Source organism: Balaenoptera acutorostrata, chromosome 20, assembly GCF_949987535.1.
Source record: "Balaenoptera acutorostrata chromosome 20, mBalAcu1.1, whole genome shotgun sequence".
In the NCBI taxonomy this organism is placed as follows: Eukaryota; Metazoa; Chordata; class Mammalia; order Artiodactyla; family Balaenopteridae; genus Balaenoptera; species Balaenoptera acutorostrata.
In genome coordinates, this window is record NC_080083.1 from 5,507,314 (window position 1) to 5,525,301 (window position 17,988).

The 17,988-nt window shown below is 36.9% G+C and overlaps 1 protein-coding gene across 4 annotated transcripts in view; it reads right to left on the reverse strand.

Moving 5' to 3' along the window:
- MAP2K4 (mitogen-activated protein kinase kinase 4) overlaps positions 1–17,988 on the reverse strand; it is a 104,569-nt gene that overhangs the window by 13,905 nt on the left and 72,676 nt on the right. For all 4 annotated transcript variants that reach the window (XR_009006296.1, XM_057536003.1, XM_057536002.1 and 1 more), the window contains 4 exons: positions 17,146–17,265; positions 10,240–10,359; positions 7,782–7,833; positions 4,757–4,884 (listed from right to left, as the gene is read on the reverse strand). Coding sequence is in view for 3 of the 4 variants with exons in the window: in XM_057536003.1 (XP_057391986.1) it covers positions 4,757–4,884; positions 7,782–7,833; positions 10,240–10,359; positions 17,146–17,265 (420 nt within the window). In the remaining variant the exon portion in view is untranslated. The remainder of the gene's footprint in view (positions 1–4,756; positions 4,885–7,781; positions 7,834–10,239; positions 10,360–17,145; positions 17,266–17,988) is intronic.

Sequence of the window (17,988 nt, forward strand, 5' to 3'; positions counted from 1 at the left end):
AAAATAACCTACAGCTAACATCATATTTAGTGGTGAAATACAGAACACGTCCTTCCTAATTAATACTGGGAACAAGGCACTGCTTCTATTCAGCATTATATTGGAGGTCCCAGCCAGTACAAAAAGGTAAGGGGGTAAAAGCACGGCTTTTACTCAGAAACATTTGGATTTCTACAACTGTTTAGTTAGAAAATCCCTACTAAAATTAATGGTGAAACTAGCAAGATCATAGGACACAATGTCAAAATATGCAAATCAGCTCTATTTCTCTAGAATAATAGCAAAATATTGGGAAAAAGTTAAAAATCCCATTTACAATATTAGCATCAAAAAACATGAATTCCTCAGGAATAAATTCAAAAGGTGCTCAAGAGATCCACACTGAAAACTATAAAACATCACTGAGAGACAGCAAGAAGATCTAAATCAATGGAGAAACATAACAGGTACTAAAAGACTCAGCAGTGTCAAGATACTCACAGCAGAATGGATAAATAAATTGTGGTCTATTGATACAATAACAACTTCTCTGCAATAAAAAGACTGAACGGCATATACACACGGATAGCATCGATACATCTTCAAAAGAAAGCACACACAAACAAGCACAGACTGTAGGATGGCATTTCTAAAGAACTCGAGGAAAAGCAAACCTAACCAACAGTGACAGAAAATAGGACCAATGATCCTATAAAATATGAGACATATTTTATATCTTGACTGATGTGGTGATTACATGACTAACTACATTTGTCAAAATTCAAATTGTATGCTTAAAATGGGCACCTATTATTTGTGGTTACGATGTTAATGTCATTCTAAAACTGCTGTATGTTTACGTCACAAACAGCTGTAATGTCTAGCATATGTGTGTTAGAAAAACTTACCCAACACCAGGAAATAAATCCAAAAAAGGATTCCATTTCCTTTCAGTGTCACAGTGGAGCACCGGCAAGCCTGCCCGAGGACTGTGTAAGTGTACTTGTTCCATTAGGGCCCAGACACTTAAGTTACACAATAACCTGCAGATTTTTGTCAGGTAGGGATGCAAATGATTTCTGTCCAACAACCCCAAAAGTTATTATTTTATTGACCTGGCGATAATTAGCAAATTTATATTTTGAGTAGCCATCTTGTTGCAATATTCCTTCTTTAGTGACTATAAATACAGAATTATGCAAATGTTCTTTGAGCCAGTTTCACTAACCTGTCTGTCCAGTTTTCTCATTAATGAGTTAAATATATTTTTGACACATGTTCGTTCTTTATTTGTATGTGTAATATTTTTAATATTTTGAAAAGTATTCTTTGAGAGGAGTAGAGATTTAAGATCCATGAAACTAATTAAAGATCCTGTATCCTAAATCTAAGCCAGAAGTACGGAGTTGAAAAACAAAAAGCTTTTTAAAATTAACTACAAGAGCAAAGTATCAACTTAGAGAATAGGGTCTATAACATTAACAAAAACAGCAAAAAAGTAGTAGATAAAACAATTTTACACCCAAAACATATAATTTATAATAAATACACAACTCAAGTTACTTTGTATTAAAGTATATAAAATAAAAACCAAGGAATAAGGAGAAATTGACAATCTCAATGTTTTCAAATTTTGAACTCCTCAATTTTTTTAGATTAAAGTGGCAAAAAAGTGAAGAGGGACCTCCCTGGTGGTGCAGTGGTTGAGAATCCGCCTGCCTATGCGGGGGACATGGGTTCGAGCTCTGGTCCGGGAAGACCCTACATGCCGCAGAGCAGCTAAGCCGGTGCGTCACAACTACTGAGCCCGCGAGCCACAACTACCGAGCCCATGTGCTGCAACTACTGAAGCCCACACGCCTGGAACCCGCGCTCTGCAACAAGAGAAGCCACAGGGATGAGAGGCCCACGCGCCACAACGAAGAGTAGCCCCCGCTCGCCGCAGCTAGAGAAAGCCCGCACGCAGCAACGAAGACCCAGCACAGCCCCACACAAAAAAAATTGAAAAATAAACAGTTAAAAAAAAAAGTGCTGAACAAATATAATTATAATACGGAACAGACCTCTTCCAATATTTCATTTTTTAATTGACCATTTATCACGCTAAAAGAAGAATTTTAATATGTCCCAAAAGGCAGAAACGTACCGACTAAAATGCTCTGAAAGCAAGTAGTAAGTAAAAAGATTAACAGGAATCACTTTGTACCGGTTAGCTATTTGTATAATAAAGCACCGCAAAACTTAACAGCTGACACCAACAGACATTTATTATTTCAGGTTTCTGTGAGTCAGGCTCCAGGGAGCATTTCTGTTGCTGGTTATGACTCAGGGTGTCTCATGAGACTTCAACTGAGAGGTCAGCCAGGGCTGTCGGCCTCACTGGGCAGGAGGTCTCGTCACCAAGCTCACTCACACAGTACTGCAGGAAGCCTCTGCTCCTCACCACGTGAGTCTCTCTGTAAAGCTGCCTGAGTGTCTTCACAACATGGCAGCTGGCCTCCCCCAGAGTGAGCAATCCAAGAAAGAAAACAAGAAAGAAGCCACATGCCTCTTTATGACCTACTCTCAGAGGGATGCACTGTCATTTCTGCCACATGCTATTCATGAGAAGTGAGTGACTAAGTTCAGTCCACACTCAAGGCTGTACTTAGCCACCGCCTTTTGAAGGGAGGTGTATTAAAGAGATTGGACAGATTTTAAAACTGCCACATACTTGGTACTTAAAGCACTGCAGTAAACAGCTCTGACACCCAACACTTGAAACAACTAAGAAAAGGAAAGTATGTATATGTATACACATGCACACACACACCCACCCACGCATATGTGCGACGCTAAGGAAACAGTAAAATTTCACAGTTTTCAAAGAATTATAGGGACTTCCCTGGCAGTCCAGTGGTTAAGACTTCACCTTCCAATGCAGGGGGTGCGGGTTCAATCCCTGTTCGGGGAGCTAAGATCCCACATGCCTCACGGCCAAACATCCAGAACATAAAACAGAAGCAATATTGTAACAAACTCAATAAAGACTTTAAAAATGGTCCACATAAAAAAAAAAAAAATCTTAGAAAAAAAAAAAAGAATTATGTATCTTTCCCCAAAGACTCCTGGCCAAGATGGATTTCAGCCTCAAAGAACAGAAAACTATACTATCACAACTGTTCTGAGCTCTGGAGAAAATTTTCTGAGCTCAAGGAGGCCAAAGTTATGTTTTTGATCACTAGGTGATCAATACTTTTTTACTGTATGAATAAATTAAAGATGAAAATTTTCCCAATTTGATTTTTAAAACTTGCATAACCCACCTAAAACCTTTACAATGTACACTATAAACCAATCTCAAACATTTTTATGTAGCAATCATAAATATTAACATAGCACATGTAAAAATATATTAAACATATAAACTATGAACCATGTAGGGATTATTTCTGGAATGCCAGAACGGTTCAACCACAGGAAATATATGTTACTATGATGTGTCATATCAACAGCTATACAGAAACATTTTACCATACACTGAATGATGCCAAAAAGGCATTTAATAAAATTTAATAGCCATTTCTGATTCATTCTTATTCTCTCTCTCACACACACATTCTCACACACAGATATATACACATACACTTAGTAAACCAGAAAAAGACATTTGCTTTCAAGTCAAGCAACATAAGAATCCTACCATCAATACTGTCATTCAACATTGATATAGTTCTAGGCAAAGCAACAAAAATAAACATGAGAAAAGTAACAAAATATATATAATATGATTATAGGTAGGTAGGTAGGTAGATAGATATGAGAAAGACCAATAAATATGAGGAATGCCAAGGCAAAAATTACCTGCAGAATGGTACCTTGAGTGCCATCTGAAACCTATTCAAAAAAGAGGTAGGGACTTCCCTGGTGGCGCAGCGGTTAAGAATCCGCCTGCCAATGCAGGGGACACGCGTTCAAGCCTGGTTCTGGGAAGATCCCACATGTCGAGGAGCAACTAATCCCATGCCACAACTACTGAAGTCCGCACACCTAGAGCCCGTGCTCCGCAACAAGAGAAGCCACTGTAATGATAAGCCTGTGCACCGCAATGAAGAGCAGCCCCCGCTCGCCGCAACTAGAGAAAGCCCATGAGCAGCAACAAAGACCCAACGCAGCCAAAAATAAATAAATTAATTAAAAAAAAAAAAAAGAGGTAGATCAGTATTTTGGCTGGTTACAAAATAAACATATCAGTATAAGTAGCTTTCCTATGCATCAGCAGGTATTATGACACTCCAGGTTGGGAAATAACTAATGCCTCTACCTTGCACGTGTCAGTGAGTTTCTCTTACCTCTGAACATGCTATGAGACATACTGAGTTCTATGAGGAATTCGGCTTCCCATTCTTCTCTAACCGGAAATAGCACCACTTACATTATCAATATGTCTATTACAATAGTACCTCCTACAGTCAAGACAGCATATGGGGGTCTAGAGATACAAAGAGGCCTTCTGAGAACTAACTAGAATATAATGAAAAAATAGTAATCAGAAAAGACCATAAATGCTAAGTGCCAGACAAAAGGAATACAGTAAGACAATGAAACAGGAGTTCACTGGGATAATTTCGCCAAGTTTCACAGAAGAGCTAGAACTGAGTTTGGTCTTCGTGGAAGAGGAGAATATTCTAGTATGGTGAAACTGCACGACCAAAGCAGATTCCTTAGTAGTAGAGCACCAAAGGGCACAGGCTCTCTGTGCAATGACTGTCAAGCAAGGTTTGGCCTTTGCACTTACTGCCATGTATGGCCTGCACCCAGCATCTCTTGTCTTGGCAATGGAGTCCACAAGCTGTCCACTGATGCCAAAGTCGCAGAGTTTAATATTTCCACTTCTATCCAGAAGAATATTGGAAGGTTTGATATCTGCAAGACACAGATGTCATTCAACGTTCAAGTAATCAATCAAACGAGCTATATTCTAAAGTATTTCAAGGAAAAATACTGAAAAACCTTAGAAAACATAAGTGATCAAGTCCTTAAAATTCAGATAGCTAAGAAGATGAGAAAATTTTCTGAATGCTAAAAACTCATTATCAAAAAACTCCTCATATTAAATTTAGGCATTCTATAAAGTTTTCTTTGTTTTCATCAAGAGACATACTAATTTACTTGTTTCAAATTCATTACTTAACAGTCAAAACACGTAGGATGAATTTAATCTGTAAGAGTATACTAAGCTACTTTACAATACGTGTCAAAGATTATACAACTAAATGCAAAGTATACAAATTATAAACTCACAATTTAGTTAAAGGAGAGCTTTATCTAACTTAGGAAAGTATCCAGTCCAGTACATCTAAAAGACCACAAGCTTCGGGATCAGAAAAGCAAAGGTTCAAGACCTGGGTCTGATATTCACAATGTGACCTGGGGCAAGTTCCTGAACTTTCACTTAGCAATCACAATTCCCTCATCTACAAAACAGAAGTAATAATTCCTAACTTATAGGATTGTGGAAATGAAAACACCTATTACAGAAACTGAATATTGTTAGTACTCAGTAAATGCATCCACTTAATAATTATTTGTCCTTGAGAGATTTTCCTGATCTTAGATGGCTTCATCAAGTTTCTCCCAACCAACCTTCTTTAAGAGTCATCCTGGAGAAACCAGATTCATTTTTACCATTCTCAGAGTGTGTGTGCTTTCCCGCACACCTGAGAAAGTTGAATCCTTTCCATTTGGTTCTCCAGGTTTTATACAGTCTTGTCACATTGGTCCTTGGGTTATCACCTCCTCCTCACTCACCATCAACTAACTCACTGCCAGTGTGTGCAAATCAGCTAGCTGGACAATTCTCTCCCCCTGCTCACTAATTCTCTGTCCCTATCTCAATCCTTCGAATCACTTCATTGTCACTGTCATGGCTCCATGAATAAAAAGGACAGAAATAAATATAGGATACAAAACTATCTGTCTGTAACTCAGAAGGGGACCTAGAAAAAAATCCAGAAAAGAACGCTTACCATCACTGACACGGCTGACTGCCTATCAAGCATCCACTCCTAACCATGCCATCATCCTTTCTAATGGAACTTTCATTTTACTGAGCTCCATCCTCCTCTGTGCACATCTATCCGCACCTCCAAACACGGGGTCCTGATTGGTCTAAGCTTATCAGGGTAGCCTCATGCTCCTTGCCAGGGACTAGTTTAGGTAAGGGCGTGAGTGAGACAAGAGAAAATGTGAGAGACAAGTAAGGAAGAGCTCCCTGCTGCTAAGACAGCCGCACAAAAAGAGACAGCTTCTTCTTCAAGAGGCTGTTATGCTAGGCGTGACACAGGACCTGCTTTAGTTGTTACTACCCTGAGGATGGAGGCAACACGTTAAGGAGAGCAGAGCCAGAAGAAGGGAGCCTGAACCCTAATCACATCGTGCTTGGAGCCACCCTATCTTTGGACTTACTACGACAGATAATGAGTTTCCTTGAAGTTTAAGCCAGTTAACAGGATTTTCTCTTACGTGTAATCAAAAGCACTCTAATTACAGCAAAAAAGCTAACTGATCCTAGCTGGTAAAAAAGACTGCTATAAATTCATCATTTTACTTAGTCACAGGAAAACCAAAGTTATTTTTGAAGCCTTTCCCTTTTATTTAACCTTGGGCAATGTCTTAGTGCTTTATTGTGATTGTTGAGAATCCCTAAGGTAATTGTCAGATGCCCTAAGGTTAATACTCCCATAATTACCAAATACAGCCCAAAAAAAGGGAGGGAAAAAATCCAAAACAAGAACAAGATGAAGTACAAGAGGAACAAAATAATTTTGTTTAGGGACCTAATCCTACATGATTTTAGGTCAAAAGAGAAAATAAGAAGCCTACCCAATATTATTTTTAACAAGCATTAAGCCAGGCAAAATTAAATGAAATATTCTGATGTTCGAGGTTAACTAATTTCCGTGGTCCAGTGTCAACCTCAAATAAAAATTACTTAAATCAATGCCCTAATTACTAATTTCTTTAATCACAACCTTAGAGCCCTTTAACCTTAGAATTCAAGGTTTTTCGCATCTCTGAATATGACTGTTTCCTTGCTGTCCTGTGTTGTCAGGCTGAATCACACACTGCCATGTATCACCTTGGGTTTGTCCACTACAGATTTACTGAGGGTACAGAACTGTGCCTCTTCAAAGCCACTGCCTCACTACCCCGAGTCTGGCATAGTAATAAGACAGAGCAACTACTTAAACTATTTGCTGAATTAAATTCAGGAATCCCACTGTCTCCCAAAAGACAGACACCAAATGTTTGAATTTGGACCTGTGTCTAAATAAGGCCAAGATCACTGTTTTCACAAATACAAATGCTTTAGAGGAATTTCAATGTAAAATACTAATTAAAGAATCTTTCTCAATTTACAAAAATATCCTCCAAAGTAAAGAAGAAACACTTGATAGGGACAGTAGCGTGCCTTTAAAATGATCGAGGGTGCTATCCTGCAGATCCTTCTTTGACGGTCCACAGGTTCACCTTCCTGCCTTATTTGTATAGACAGAGAAACATTAATTATCTATCAGGCAAATGAATAATTATTTTTCAACTAAGCCCCAACATTCTAATAAGTTAGACTGAAATTTATAGAATCCCAAAGGGAAAAAAATCCTAAATTAATAATAAAGTTTTAGGGTACATATAGTATGTTTTGCTAAAAATACAAGTATTTTAGGAAAAGTTATACAATGCACTGTAACTTTTAATTTTTTTCCTATTAAGGAAGAACGTTAATTTCTAGTCTAAAAACATAAACAATTCATACCCACCTCTGTGAATGATTTTCAAGTTTTCTTTTAAGTGGTTTAGTGCTTTCACAGTCTAGGGAGGAAAAAGCAGAGACGGAGGGGATAAGCAATCAATTTCCTTCTAATCAAACAGCACAATAGCTTACCGTAAAGTAACAGCTCGGGTAGCTCTTTGCATTCTTTTAGGCTTAATATTTCAATATTCTGTCCATTTTTTATGTTAACTGAAGATGCTAAAAATTATGATTTTAGATCTGAAAACTCAGTTGCCTTCATACACCCTTCCCTGACAGCTAAAAAAACAAACAGGTAACTTACAATTTTTTAAATAAGTCATTAAAAAGTTGTATAATCTTTCTCATACCATCGAACTTTAGGAACAGATATATTTAGTACAAAAAGGTCCAACAGTCTGGTTCCATTATCAACCCTAATTTAATAAGTTTTTCCAAATTCTCAGTTTCTCACAATCATTCACCCTCGCTGGGTGTGGAGCCTGCAAAGTAATTTTTGCAGAGCCAGAATTTATCCTATTGTTTGATCACTGCTCATGATCAGGAAATCAAAGACTTCTCCAGGAATAGAGGAAACAGAGACTTGAATTAAAATTTCTACAACAGCAAACTAATAGAGAAGTGAAGCACAGGCCTACCATTAGAAAGGTCAAGTCTCCGCTGCCATCAAGCTGCTGGGTGCAGAACACAAACTCGCAATGTTTCAAACAGCCAGGCTTGTTCATGGGGTTATTAATTAGCAAGAAGGGATTTAACACAAAGTAATTTTAAATGTTACGCTTAATATAAAGGATGATCACCAAGTCTAGAAACACAGGCAAATATATAATAAATGATTTATTAGTATACATTACATATATTGCAATATAGGATAAAATAATTTTATCTATGTTTTCCAACTTCATGATCATCCTGTCGTGCAGTGGTTAACAGCTGGATTCTAGGATCAGGCTGCCTGGGCTTAAATCATTTACACTTACAAATGTATGAAATTCAAAGCAAATTAATTACTTAACCTCTCCATGCTTTAGATTTGTCATCTGTAAATAAAAAGGGGATTACACTATTTACCATTGAGAGTTGCTATGAACATAAAATGTCATGAGATCTTGGCCTGACACAAATAAACACTCAATAACCATTAGCTATTATCATTATTCTACTATTGTTCCATTATAATTATTATGAATAGTAACAAGTTCCAAGATAAAGCTAGGTTTGGTATACTGAAGAGAGATGACTAAAGTGATCAACATAAAATTTCATACACCTGTCTGAATAATGAACAAGTTCCTAGTAAAACTTGTTTATACTAGACAGCTTCTTTATAAAATTATATGAAAGGGTGTATATCTTAACAGCTCATAAAACATTTAAATTAAGCATTAATTCAGGTAAATAATTTAAAACATTAACATGAGACCTATTAATCTTAAGATTATGACTAGAGTTTAATCTGACTTTTTAAATCCCAGTTATACACACATATCTCTTACAACTAAAATACAGTTCAGAAACTGTCTACATATTTTAACAGTGACCCTTAATGATTAAACAGGATAAACTGACAATTAACAGGCAGACTATACTGGATGTGGAGGATGCAGTGAAGAAAGGGGAAATTACATACAACCAGAATATCTATCTTACAACTTCCTATAAAATTTAGTTTACACATCCACTAACCCAGGTCATGTCATTAGTTCAGATTCTCAGGGGTTTCTAAGAAACTTACTAACTTTACTCTATCAAAAAAATTTGTTTTTCTTTCTGTGAAAAAACTGTGAATGACCTTTGTTAGCTAAAAGAACAAGAAAGAAAATGATCATTAATTCATTTTCAAAACTATAAACATGTAAGCAAAACAGTGCCTCTTTTCTTTTTTGGTACTATGGTAAAAGTGATTTGACCAAATTAGTAGTAATGCTGGTTACTGAAATTGCTAGTCAACCATTTAAATAGTTTAGACAGAATAGTCCAAATCTTAAACCACAGGAAATATAATTTGTCCAAGAGTTTCAATTAAGGGAATTCAAGGAGACTGCTGCAATTCTGATTAATTTAAGGGGAACTGTGATAATATAACCTATTTAAATACCGTTAAAGTAACAAGGGAAAGAGAAGCAGAAAATTGCTTTTTCTAGCCTTATTTACAGCACAATCTATTATGGTTCACTCTGATTTTAATGGAAAGAATACTGTAGTATTTATTATTGAAATGTATGATTTCAATATGTACTTTTCGATAATGAAAAGTATCAATGTAGTATTTTGAAAATTGTTCTTACTACTTGTTGTGTTAATTACCCCACAGAAGTGATTTTTGTCTCTTTTCCTATTATAATTATTTTCCAGGAAGGTCAGTAACATTCTGTGAAGGGCATTCAGATGTGTGCATTCAAAACTCCAGTAGCATCTTTACGTAAGTATGTATACAAGGAACAATTTGAAAACCAAGTACTTACTGCTAAAGTGATTTTGCCTAAAATTTCTTCTGGAATAACATCATCTAATACACTATATACATATTTGTAAAACTTATCAAACGAGGTAGACATGAGTTCCATACAGATCCAACAGTCACCCTATAAAAAAACAAATATCGGTTATTCTTATACATCTTAACATTAAGTACCACCTTTCCTTTACTTAAAATAGAAATACAATGAGAGAAGAAGCAATCTTCTTTTTTTTTTTTTTTAATTTTTGTTCCTTATTAAAGCGCTGGACAGAATATTCTCATGTTCAAACACAAACTTAGTTGCCCAATTTTCCCCACTCTTAATTGTAAGGATGGGCACAGTCTTACATAGAAAACCTTTGGACTTTTATAAAAATTTTCAAACTTTGCCATGATTAAATAGAAAAACAGAAAATATGTGGGAAACTGTTCATTCTCACTAACAAAGGAAATAGATTACAGGAATCTTGAGAAACTATATAAACTTCTTAAATTAGTAAAAAAGAAAAAAAAATACATAAAGCAAACCCAATGCTTAAAGTCCTTGCTTAAATGCCACCTTCTCAGTGGCCGACATTGAAAATGCCCAATTCAAACTGCAAGTCATCCCCCTCTCAGCATCCCCTTAACTGCTCTACTCTGTAGAGCCTTTATCATCTTCTAATATAAAATATAATTTACTTATTTATTATGGTTTTCATTTATCTTCCCTATTAGAACATGCAGTCCACCACGACAGGGGCTCAATAAACATTCCTTAAATGAACAAATGCTGGCTATAATCAAATCAAATCATTCAAAAACTACTGGCAGCATTATAGAGTGTTTTAAACCAGTTTGAAGGCAATTTGACAATAAAACAAGAGAAATAAAAGTGCCTATACCCTTTGACAGAGTCATCCCATGACTGGGAATCTAACTTAAACAAACAGCTCGTAAATTACAAAAAAGAAAAGACAAAAACAAACTAAAAACCTCTGAACTATCTCACAAGAAGAAATGGTACATTATTAAAAGGATTACCTAAAATTAAATTATTTTGAAAACTATACAGTTCATGAGGTATGCATGAGAAAACACAGGCTATAAGCAGATTCCATGTTTATAATGCTGTAAAAGTATGTGCACATATAAACAAGGACTACGAAGTACCTTGTGAGAGTGAAAAGAGCTATCGGGATGATGACAAAAATTACCTTTAAAAAATTTTGTATATTGGTTACTAATTTATGGATCCAGCTATATCTTTACTTTTATTTTTTTAATTTTTTAAATTTATTTATTTATTTATTTATGGCTGTGTTGGGTCTTCGTTTCTGTGCGAGGGCTTTCTCTAGTTGCGGAGAGCGGGGGCCACTCTTCATCGCGGTGCGCGGGCCTCTCACTATCGCGGCCTCTCTTGCTGCAGAGCACAGGCTCCAGACGCGCAGGCTCAGTAATTGTGGCTCACGGGCCTAGTTGCTCCGCGGCATGTGGGATCTTCCCAGACCAGGGCTCGAACCCGTGTCCCCTGCATTGGCGGGCAGATTCTCAACTACTGCACCACCAGGGAAGCCCCCAGCTATATCTTCAGAGATTTTCTACCACTAACCTCCTTCCCCTAACGTCTGACTTGGATTGATCATACGAGAGATCTATGCCCGTTGAAGTAAAATGGCTTGCTCAGAACAGCACTGCTAATTAGCGATAGAGCCATGAACAGAATCCATTTTCATAACTCCTTTCTCCTATCAACACCTCCAATGCAAGGACATTTAACTTATATGTAGAGACAGCACATGCTGTGATGACTGCTGAGATGAATAATCCCACTCTTAAAATAGAACCGCCTGCTGCAACATCCATGTAGCTCCGTGGCTTCACAGAACGCTGATTTGTAAAGCATATTTGACAAAGTGAACTTTCACTTATAGTTATTCCAATCTTTCTTCTTAGGTCTCTTTTTCTGGGTGCTCTTGCAGAATAACCTTCATAAACGACTAACACTATTAACCCAAAACACACACTTGAATTTACTTCAATCTAAAGACACCATCTCAATAGATTTACTAGAATCTTTTAATTAGAGAAAAGGATAGCACATTTAACTCAGCTGCTTAGAAAAACAGCGGAAAAAGGAACTTAACTTCAGTAATATAGCAAAGTGGGACAATCATTGATTAGAGTGTGAAGGCCTGACTTACTCATCCAGGCTCTCCCACTTTCCACTTACATAAGCTTGGGCCCCGTCAACTCTTAACTGTGAAATGGGATTTTGCCCCACAATCTTCCATGCACTATGATAAAGATCAAACGAGTTAACATACGTAAAGCACAAAGTAAAGTGCCTGGCGGCTGCTAAAAACTTGAGTTAAAAAAATGAGTGGAGAAGGGGAAAGGATAGAAAAATAGGAGAGCAACCAAAAGAGAAGGAAAGACAAGGGAACAAGGGAAATAAAGGTGAGAAGTAAACTGAGGTGAGAAGGGCAGGTACAAAGGAGCAATTAGCTCCAGGGCATGAAATCTTTGTAGTTTCTAAGGCACATAGCCTAATGTAAATGTATTTCTTCTGGCAGTTCCTTTTGGCCATAACTGAGAATAGACAACAGCAATGAGCTGCGTTTAAAAAAAAAAAAAAAGGAATGGTTTGAGCTGCCTCAAAAGCAGTGACAGCAACATTACTTTCATGTTCAAGCAAAAGACAGGACAACCACACAAATGAAATACAAAAATAAAAATTACTGAATACGGACTTACTGAAAAGGAAGGTGGACGATAATGAAACTGAACTACTAAGATCAAGATACGGGTTTCAGAGACAACAACCGGATAAAACCAATAACATAACTTTTATACCAACAGGAACAACTTAGAAAATAAAATGTTTAAAAAGACACCACTCATAGTAGAAAGAAAAAAACACCTAGGAATACATCTAACAAATTAGCCAAGCCACACTAATCAGGAAAAATTAGAGAAGATACAAATTACATCAGGAATGAGAGAGAGAGGGCGGTAACATCACTGTAGATTCTACAGATATAATGATGATAATATATGGCTACTATGAATAACTTTATACCAATTAATTTGACAGTTTAGATAAAAGGCACAAATTTCTGAAAATAAAATCAAACTACCAAGTATCACTCAGGGAGAAACAGATAACCTGAATAGAACTCTTTGAAAGAAACTGAACTGCAAAATAATTATGCTGAGTAAAAGATGACAAAAAAAAAAGAGGAGGGGGTACATGCTGTATGATTCCATTTACATAAAATTCTAGAAAAAGCAAACTCATCTACAGTGGCAGAAAGCAGCTCTGCAGTTGCCTGAGGATGGTGACAGCAGAGAGAAAGTGTGTATAACCTACGGGACACAAGGAAACTCGGGAGAGGTGGGTATGTTCATGACCTTGATTATGGTAATAATCCCACAGGTGTGTACATTTGTTCCAACATATCAAATTGTATACTGTAAATATGTGCAGTTGATTGTCAATTTTACCTCCATAAAGCTGTACTTAAAACTTGCCGGGGCGGGAAAGGAAGGGGAAAGGACAACATGAGCCGAAGTAGGGGTGGAAAGGGAGGAGGTGACTAAATTCGGCTAATAGCACTGCCTTTTACATAACCTGATGAACTCCTATAGTCACAGATTACTCAGAACAGTATTTCCTACACCAGAATTTCCCCAACCTCAAAAGATATCTTAAATAAGGGATTCCTTGCTATTAAATTCTGAAAATGTATATATTAAAATACATTTTAAAAGTGCTTCTAAGTCTCAGTATTGATAACATAAATAGTAGGTCTGGCCTTTATGTAAGCTATAGGCTAAAAGTCACTTTCATTATTCAATACTGTCAAGCTCTTTTTTCCCTGTCTACCAAGTCTGAAAATGAATTTAGGAACCTGTGTAATTAAATGTCTTAATAAATTATCTAAATAAAATCCAAGTTGTATTTTGGACTTCTTATCCTCATTTAGTTTCATCCTAGAAAGAAGTATACACATGGTTGGAGACAACAGCAATAAATGAGTTACCAACTTCAGTATTAAATGTTATTTATTCACTGCTCCAAATAAAGTTATGGAACTTTCAGAGGCTCAATATTACCCAATGGCAAGATTAACCTCTACATTGTTGCTGCCAAGAAGAAGAAAAATAACATCTCATGGCTCCGTGACTGTTGGTTGACTGAATCAGACCAAGAGCTGATGTCCTGTGGTCATATATATTATGTGAAATGAAATACTCTGGAGGCTTTTCACAGGGATGGGAGTTACAAGCATTTGTCTCTCTCACAACAAGTCCTGAATGCGCTCATTCATGTCCAGTCTTTCCTTTCATAAACCCAGAATTCTGTGTCTGTTATCAAAACTGAAGGTCATGTCACCAAGAAAAGATCCTTTTCTTTTAAGTGATCTATCTCAAAAATCTTTCTCCAAACCATTATTAAATAAGTGTTTATTATTTTTAACCATTGTAGCTTCAGGAAAGTTACACACTTTGACTATGCATATGCACTCTTCAAGGTGAACTTTCTGCTTCTGAAACTTCATTATTCAGAAAGTACCAATTACTTCTTGCATTCGAAGATCTAAGGGGGGCGGGGGGTGGCTTCATGTTCAGCCTAACTAGGCATTTTGTGACTTTACACAACTTAACTGTATAGCTCCTGAGCCTTCATCTTATCACACTCAAAATCTGCAATGTTTAAAAAGCAGATTATTTCTTAAATGAAGCTCAAGTTCTTTATCCCTGGACCACTTGTGGTATAACAGAAAGAACAGTGAGATTTTTGTCTCTTAAGTCCTGTCCGTGACACTTCTTGGCTGTGTGACTTTTGTCAAATTAGTACTCAAATCTCAGTCTCCTCCCTGGAAAAAGGGGATAATACCACCAACCTCCCCGAGACTGTTGTGAAAGCTAATAAATGTGGAATCTATAGAGCATTCAATAGATGTTAGTGCTTATAGATGCATATCTCAATTCCAGTCAACCTTCCTGAGATATGAAACTGAATTTTACCCGGCTATTCATAAGAAATCATAACGATCCTGTTCAGATACTATTCCAAGCTTTTTGTTTTGTTTCCAGTAACTTTTCAATCACTCTGCTTTCTTTTCATAAAATCAGACTTCACACTATCTAGCCTGGAGCTATATATTTAAATGTTGCTTAAATGAATTATCAAGTAAATGAACATGAGAAATAAACTGGCATACCTGAGCACTATGGAGGTGAATTAGGGCTGAGATAGAGCCCGTGAGAGTCTACGGAGACAGTGAGCACAGCATGGGAAAGCTGACTGTGGCATCCAGTTAGGAGGGAAAATCTAGTCCATTCCAGATAACTACTGCTCTTCATGAGATGTGAAGAGTAGTGTGGCCAGGGGATTTATGATTATGAAGAAGAAATTCATGGTTTGGGGGGAGAAGGGAGGAGGAGATGGCAAGATTCCTGTGCAACATGAAGAAAGTTCCAGATTCATGATCTTACAAACAGAATAACAGTATATAATACTTCAGTGCAGGATACAGTTACCTGCCTAAATACATGACTGTGTGTGCTGATGTGATGTAATACTATGTGACATGGGGAAGAAAGTTAACAAATTCAACAGATCTGGTCATAAAAATGAACACTCAAGTCAAAAAAGTACAAGGACAGGAGGAGAAAGAAGCTATGTGAGTCTAAAACTAATAGCGATTAATTAGTGATTCAACAAAGGGATGGGCTCTATCATGAAGGAGAACACTTCTGGTTAATACAGTTATCTATTAAGAGCAGAGAAAAATAAATAAATATTTCAGGATTGGGTGAAGTATTAATTGACGAACCTCTAAGATCTTCTCCAATGATAAGATTTCCTATCTTTCTATTCAGTGTAACATTCAGTCCTGTCTTACAAAACATAGTATTTTTTAAGTCAATAACGATAACAAAACCCCCAAAACGACACCCTCTGCGATCCAGTCCCAAAAAGAAGGGCAGGGTGGGTGCAGTTTTTCCTCACCAGTTCATAACAAATCCACCAGTACCAGCTCATCCTAACATTTTCAGAATGATAATGGATATTTTTTTAAGAGTATTTAAAATGCTTAAAAGAGTTCAGTTCAATTCCCATTCACCTAACTAAATATCACAAGTGTGTGATAACTGTCCAGGACACCATAAAGTATCTGATTCACTGACAGCTCCACCTTTACTTCCTGACCTCAACTCACTTCCCTGCTTTAGGGAGTGGGGTGACTGGAAATGAGCAAGTGCACTGACAGCTGCAGGCAGAAGTGATAACCTGTAGCAGGATACAGGAGAGTCAGAGACCAAAAGAGATATATGATCCTGACACCAAGAAACTAAAGTTCTAGTTTCTACATAAAAATCTGGATAGCAGAATTAGATAAAAGAATTTCTACTGCAGCTGTTAATTTCCATGTCTGATGAATTTTATTGAGGATTGTGGGTGGCACGAATAAATGCTTATGCTAAATGCAGATACATTTGATGACAGAAATGAATAAAGGTTTAAAAAAGGGGTGGGGGAGGACTGAGGGAGCTCAAGGACAAAAGAGATAGATCTAAATACAGTAACATATTTAGAAGCCAGATGATTTGTCAGGTTCTTAAAAAACAGAAAATATTTACATATGAAGAAGGAAATATGGAATTCACAATGGCAGCCATAAAATACTTAATTAACTAATATAATTAAAGTATGAAATTCACCCCTTAACCAAAGGAACATGAATGGTAGAAATTAATGTGTAAATTATCATGGCGATATACTAAAATGTTGAGAAATTAATGTATTACTAATGTACGGCATTTAACTGAAGATTAGAATCAAATCCTGCCATCCTCTTACTTATTCCAAGTAGACGTCCACTTGTCAGCTAAGACCCAAGCTTAGGTTTATTCCTACCTCTCTGAAGAGTGCACCATAAAACTGAACAATGTACGGGCAATCACTACTTCGCATCACTACATCCAAATCCATGAGAAGTTGTTTTTGCTCTTTTTCATCCACTGTTGACCGAATTCTCTGGAAAAAAATGACAAAATTTGTCACAAAAACATAAAACAACTTTAGAAACCAAAGAAAAACCACTACCACAAGACTAAAAATTCCAAGCAGACTTCACAAATACTAATCAGACATAAGAATTATCGTCTTCCTTATACTTTACAAGAATAATTTTATCACAGAAAAACAAAATAGCACTTAGAAAAAAATTTTTTGACAAAATAGCACTTAGGTACTCTTTAAGGGACACAGGGCTTTTTAACCACAAGCATTCACTGATGATGATGGAAGGAATGCCCTGCAGGCAAATATAAAGAAAATCCTAACAAGCCATCCTCTGAACAGTTTACGTTGAATAATTATCAGTAGTTTCATACATACTTTTAATCACCATTTCAGAATTGTATGGGATCGGGGCATTCAACGCAAGAACAGCCCTCTTCACGCCCTGGCATCCTTACGCCTTAGCATCCTCCTTCTTTAGAGACGGAAAACAGCCCAGGACAGGTAAAACTGCGAACTAGCGTAGGGGCAGCACACAGACTACGATCCGTGTCTCCCAAATCCTGTACTGGTATCTTCCCCCTTCACCACACTTTCTGTATGTTAAAAACAAAAAGTTCTACCTGACTCTCCAACTCGTGAGTCAGAATGCAGGGCAGCATAAACATGTGGAGGAAAATCTAAAAATGAGGAGACAGAGGGCTGTTTGTCTACTCCTCAGATGATGAGGTCCTCCCC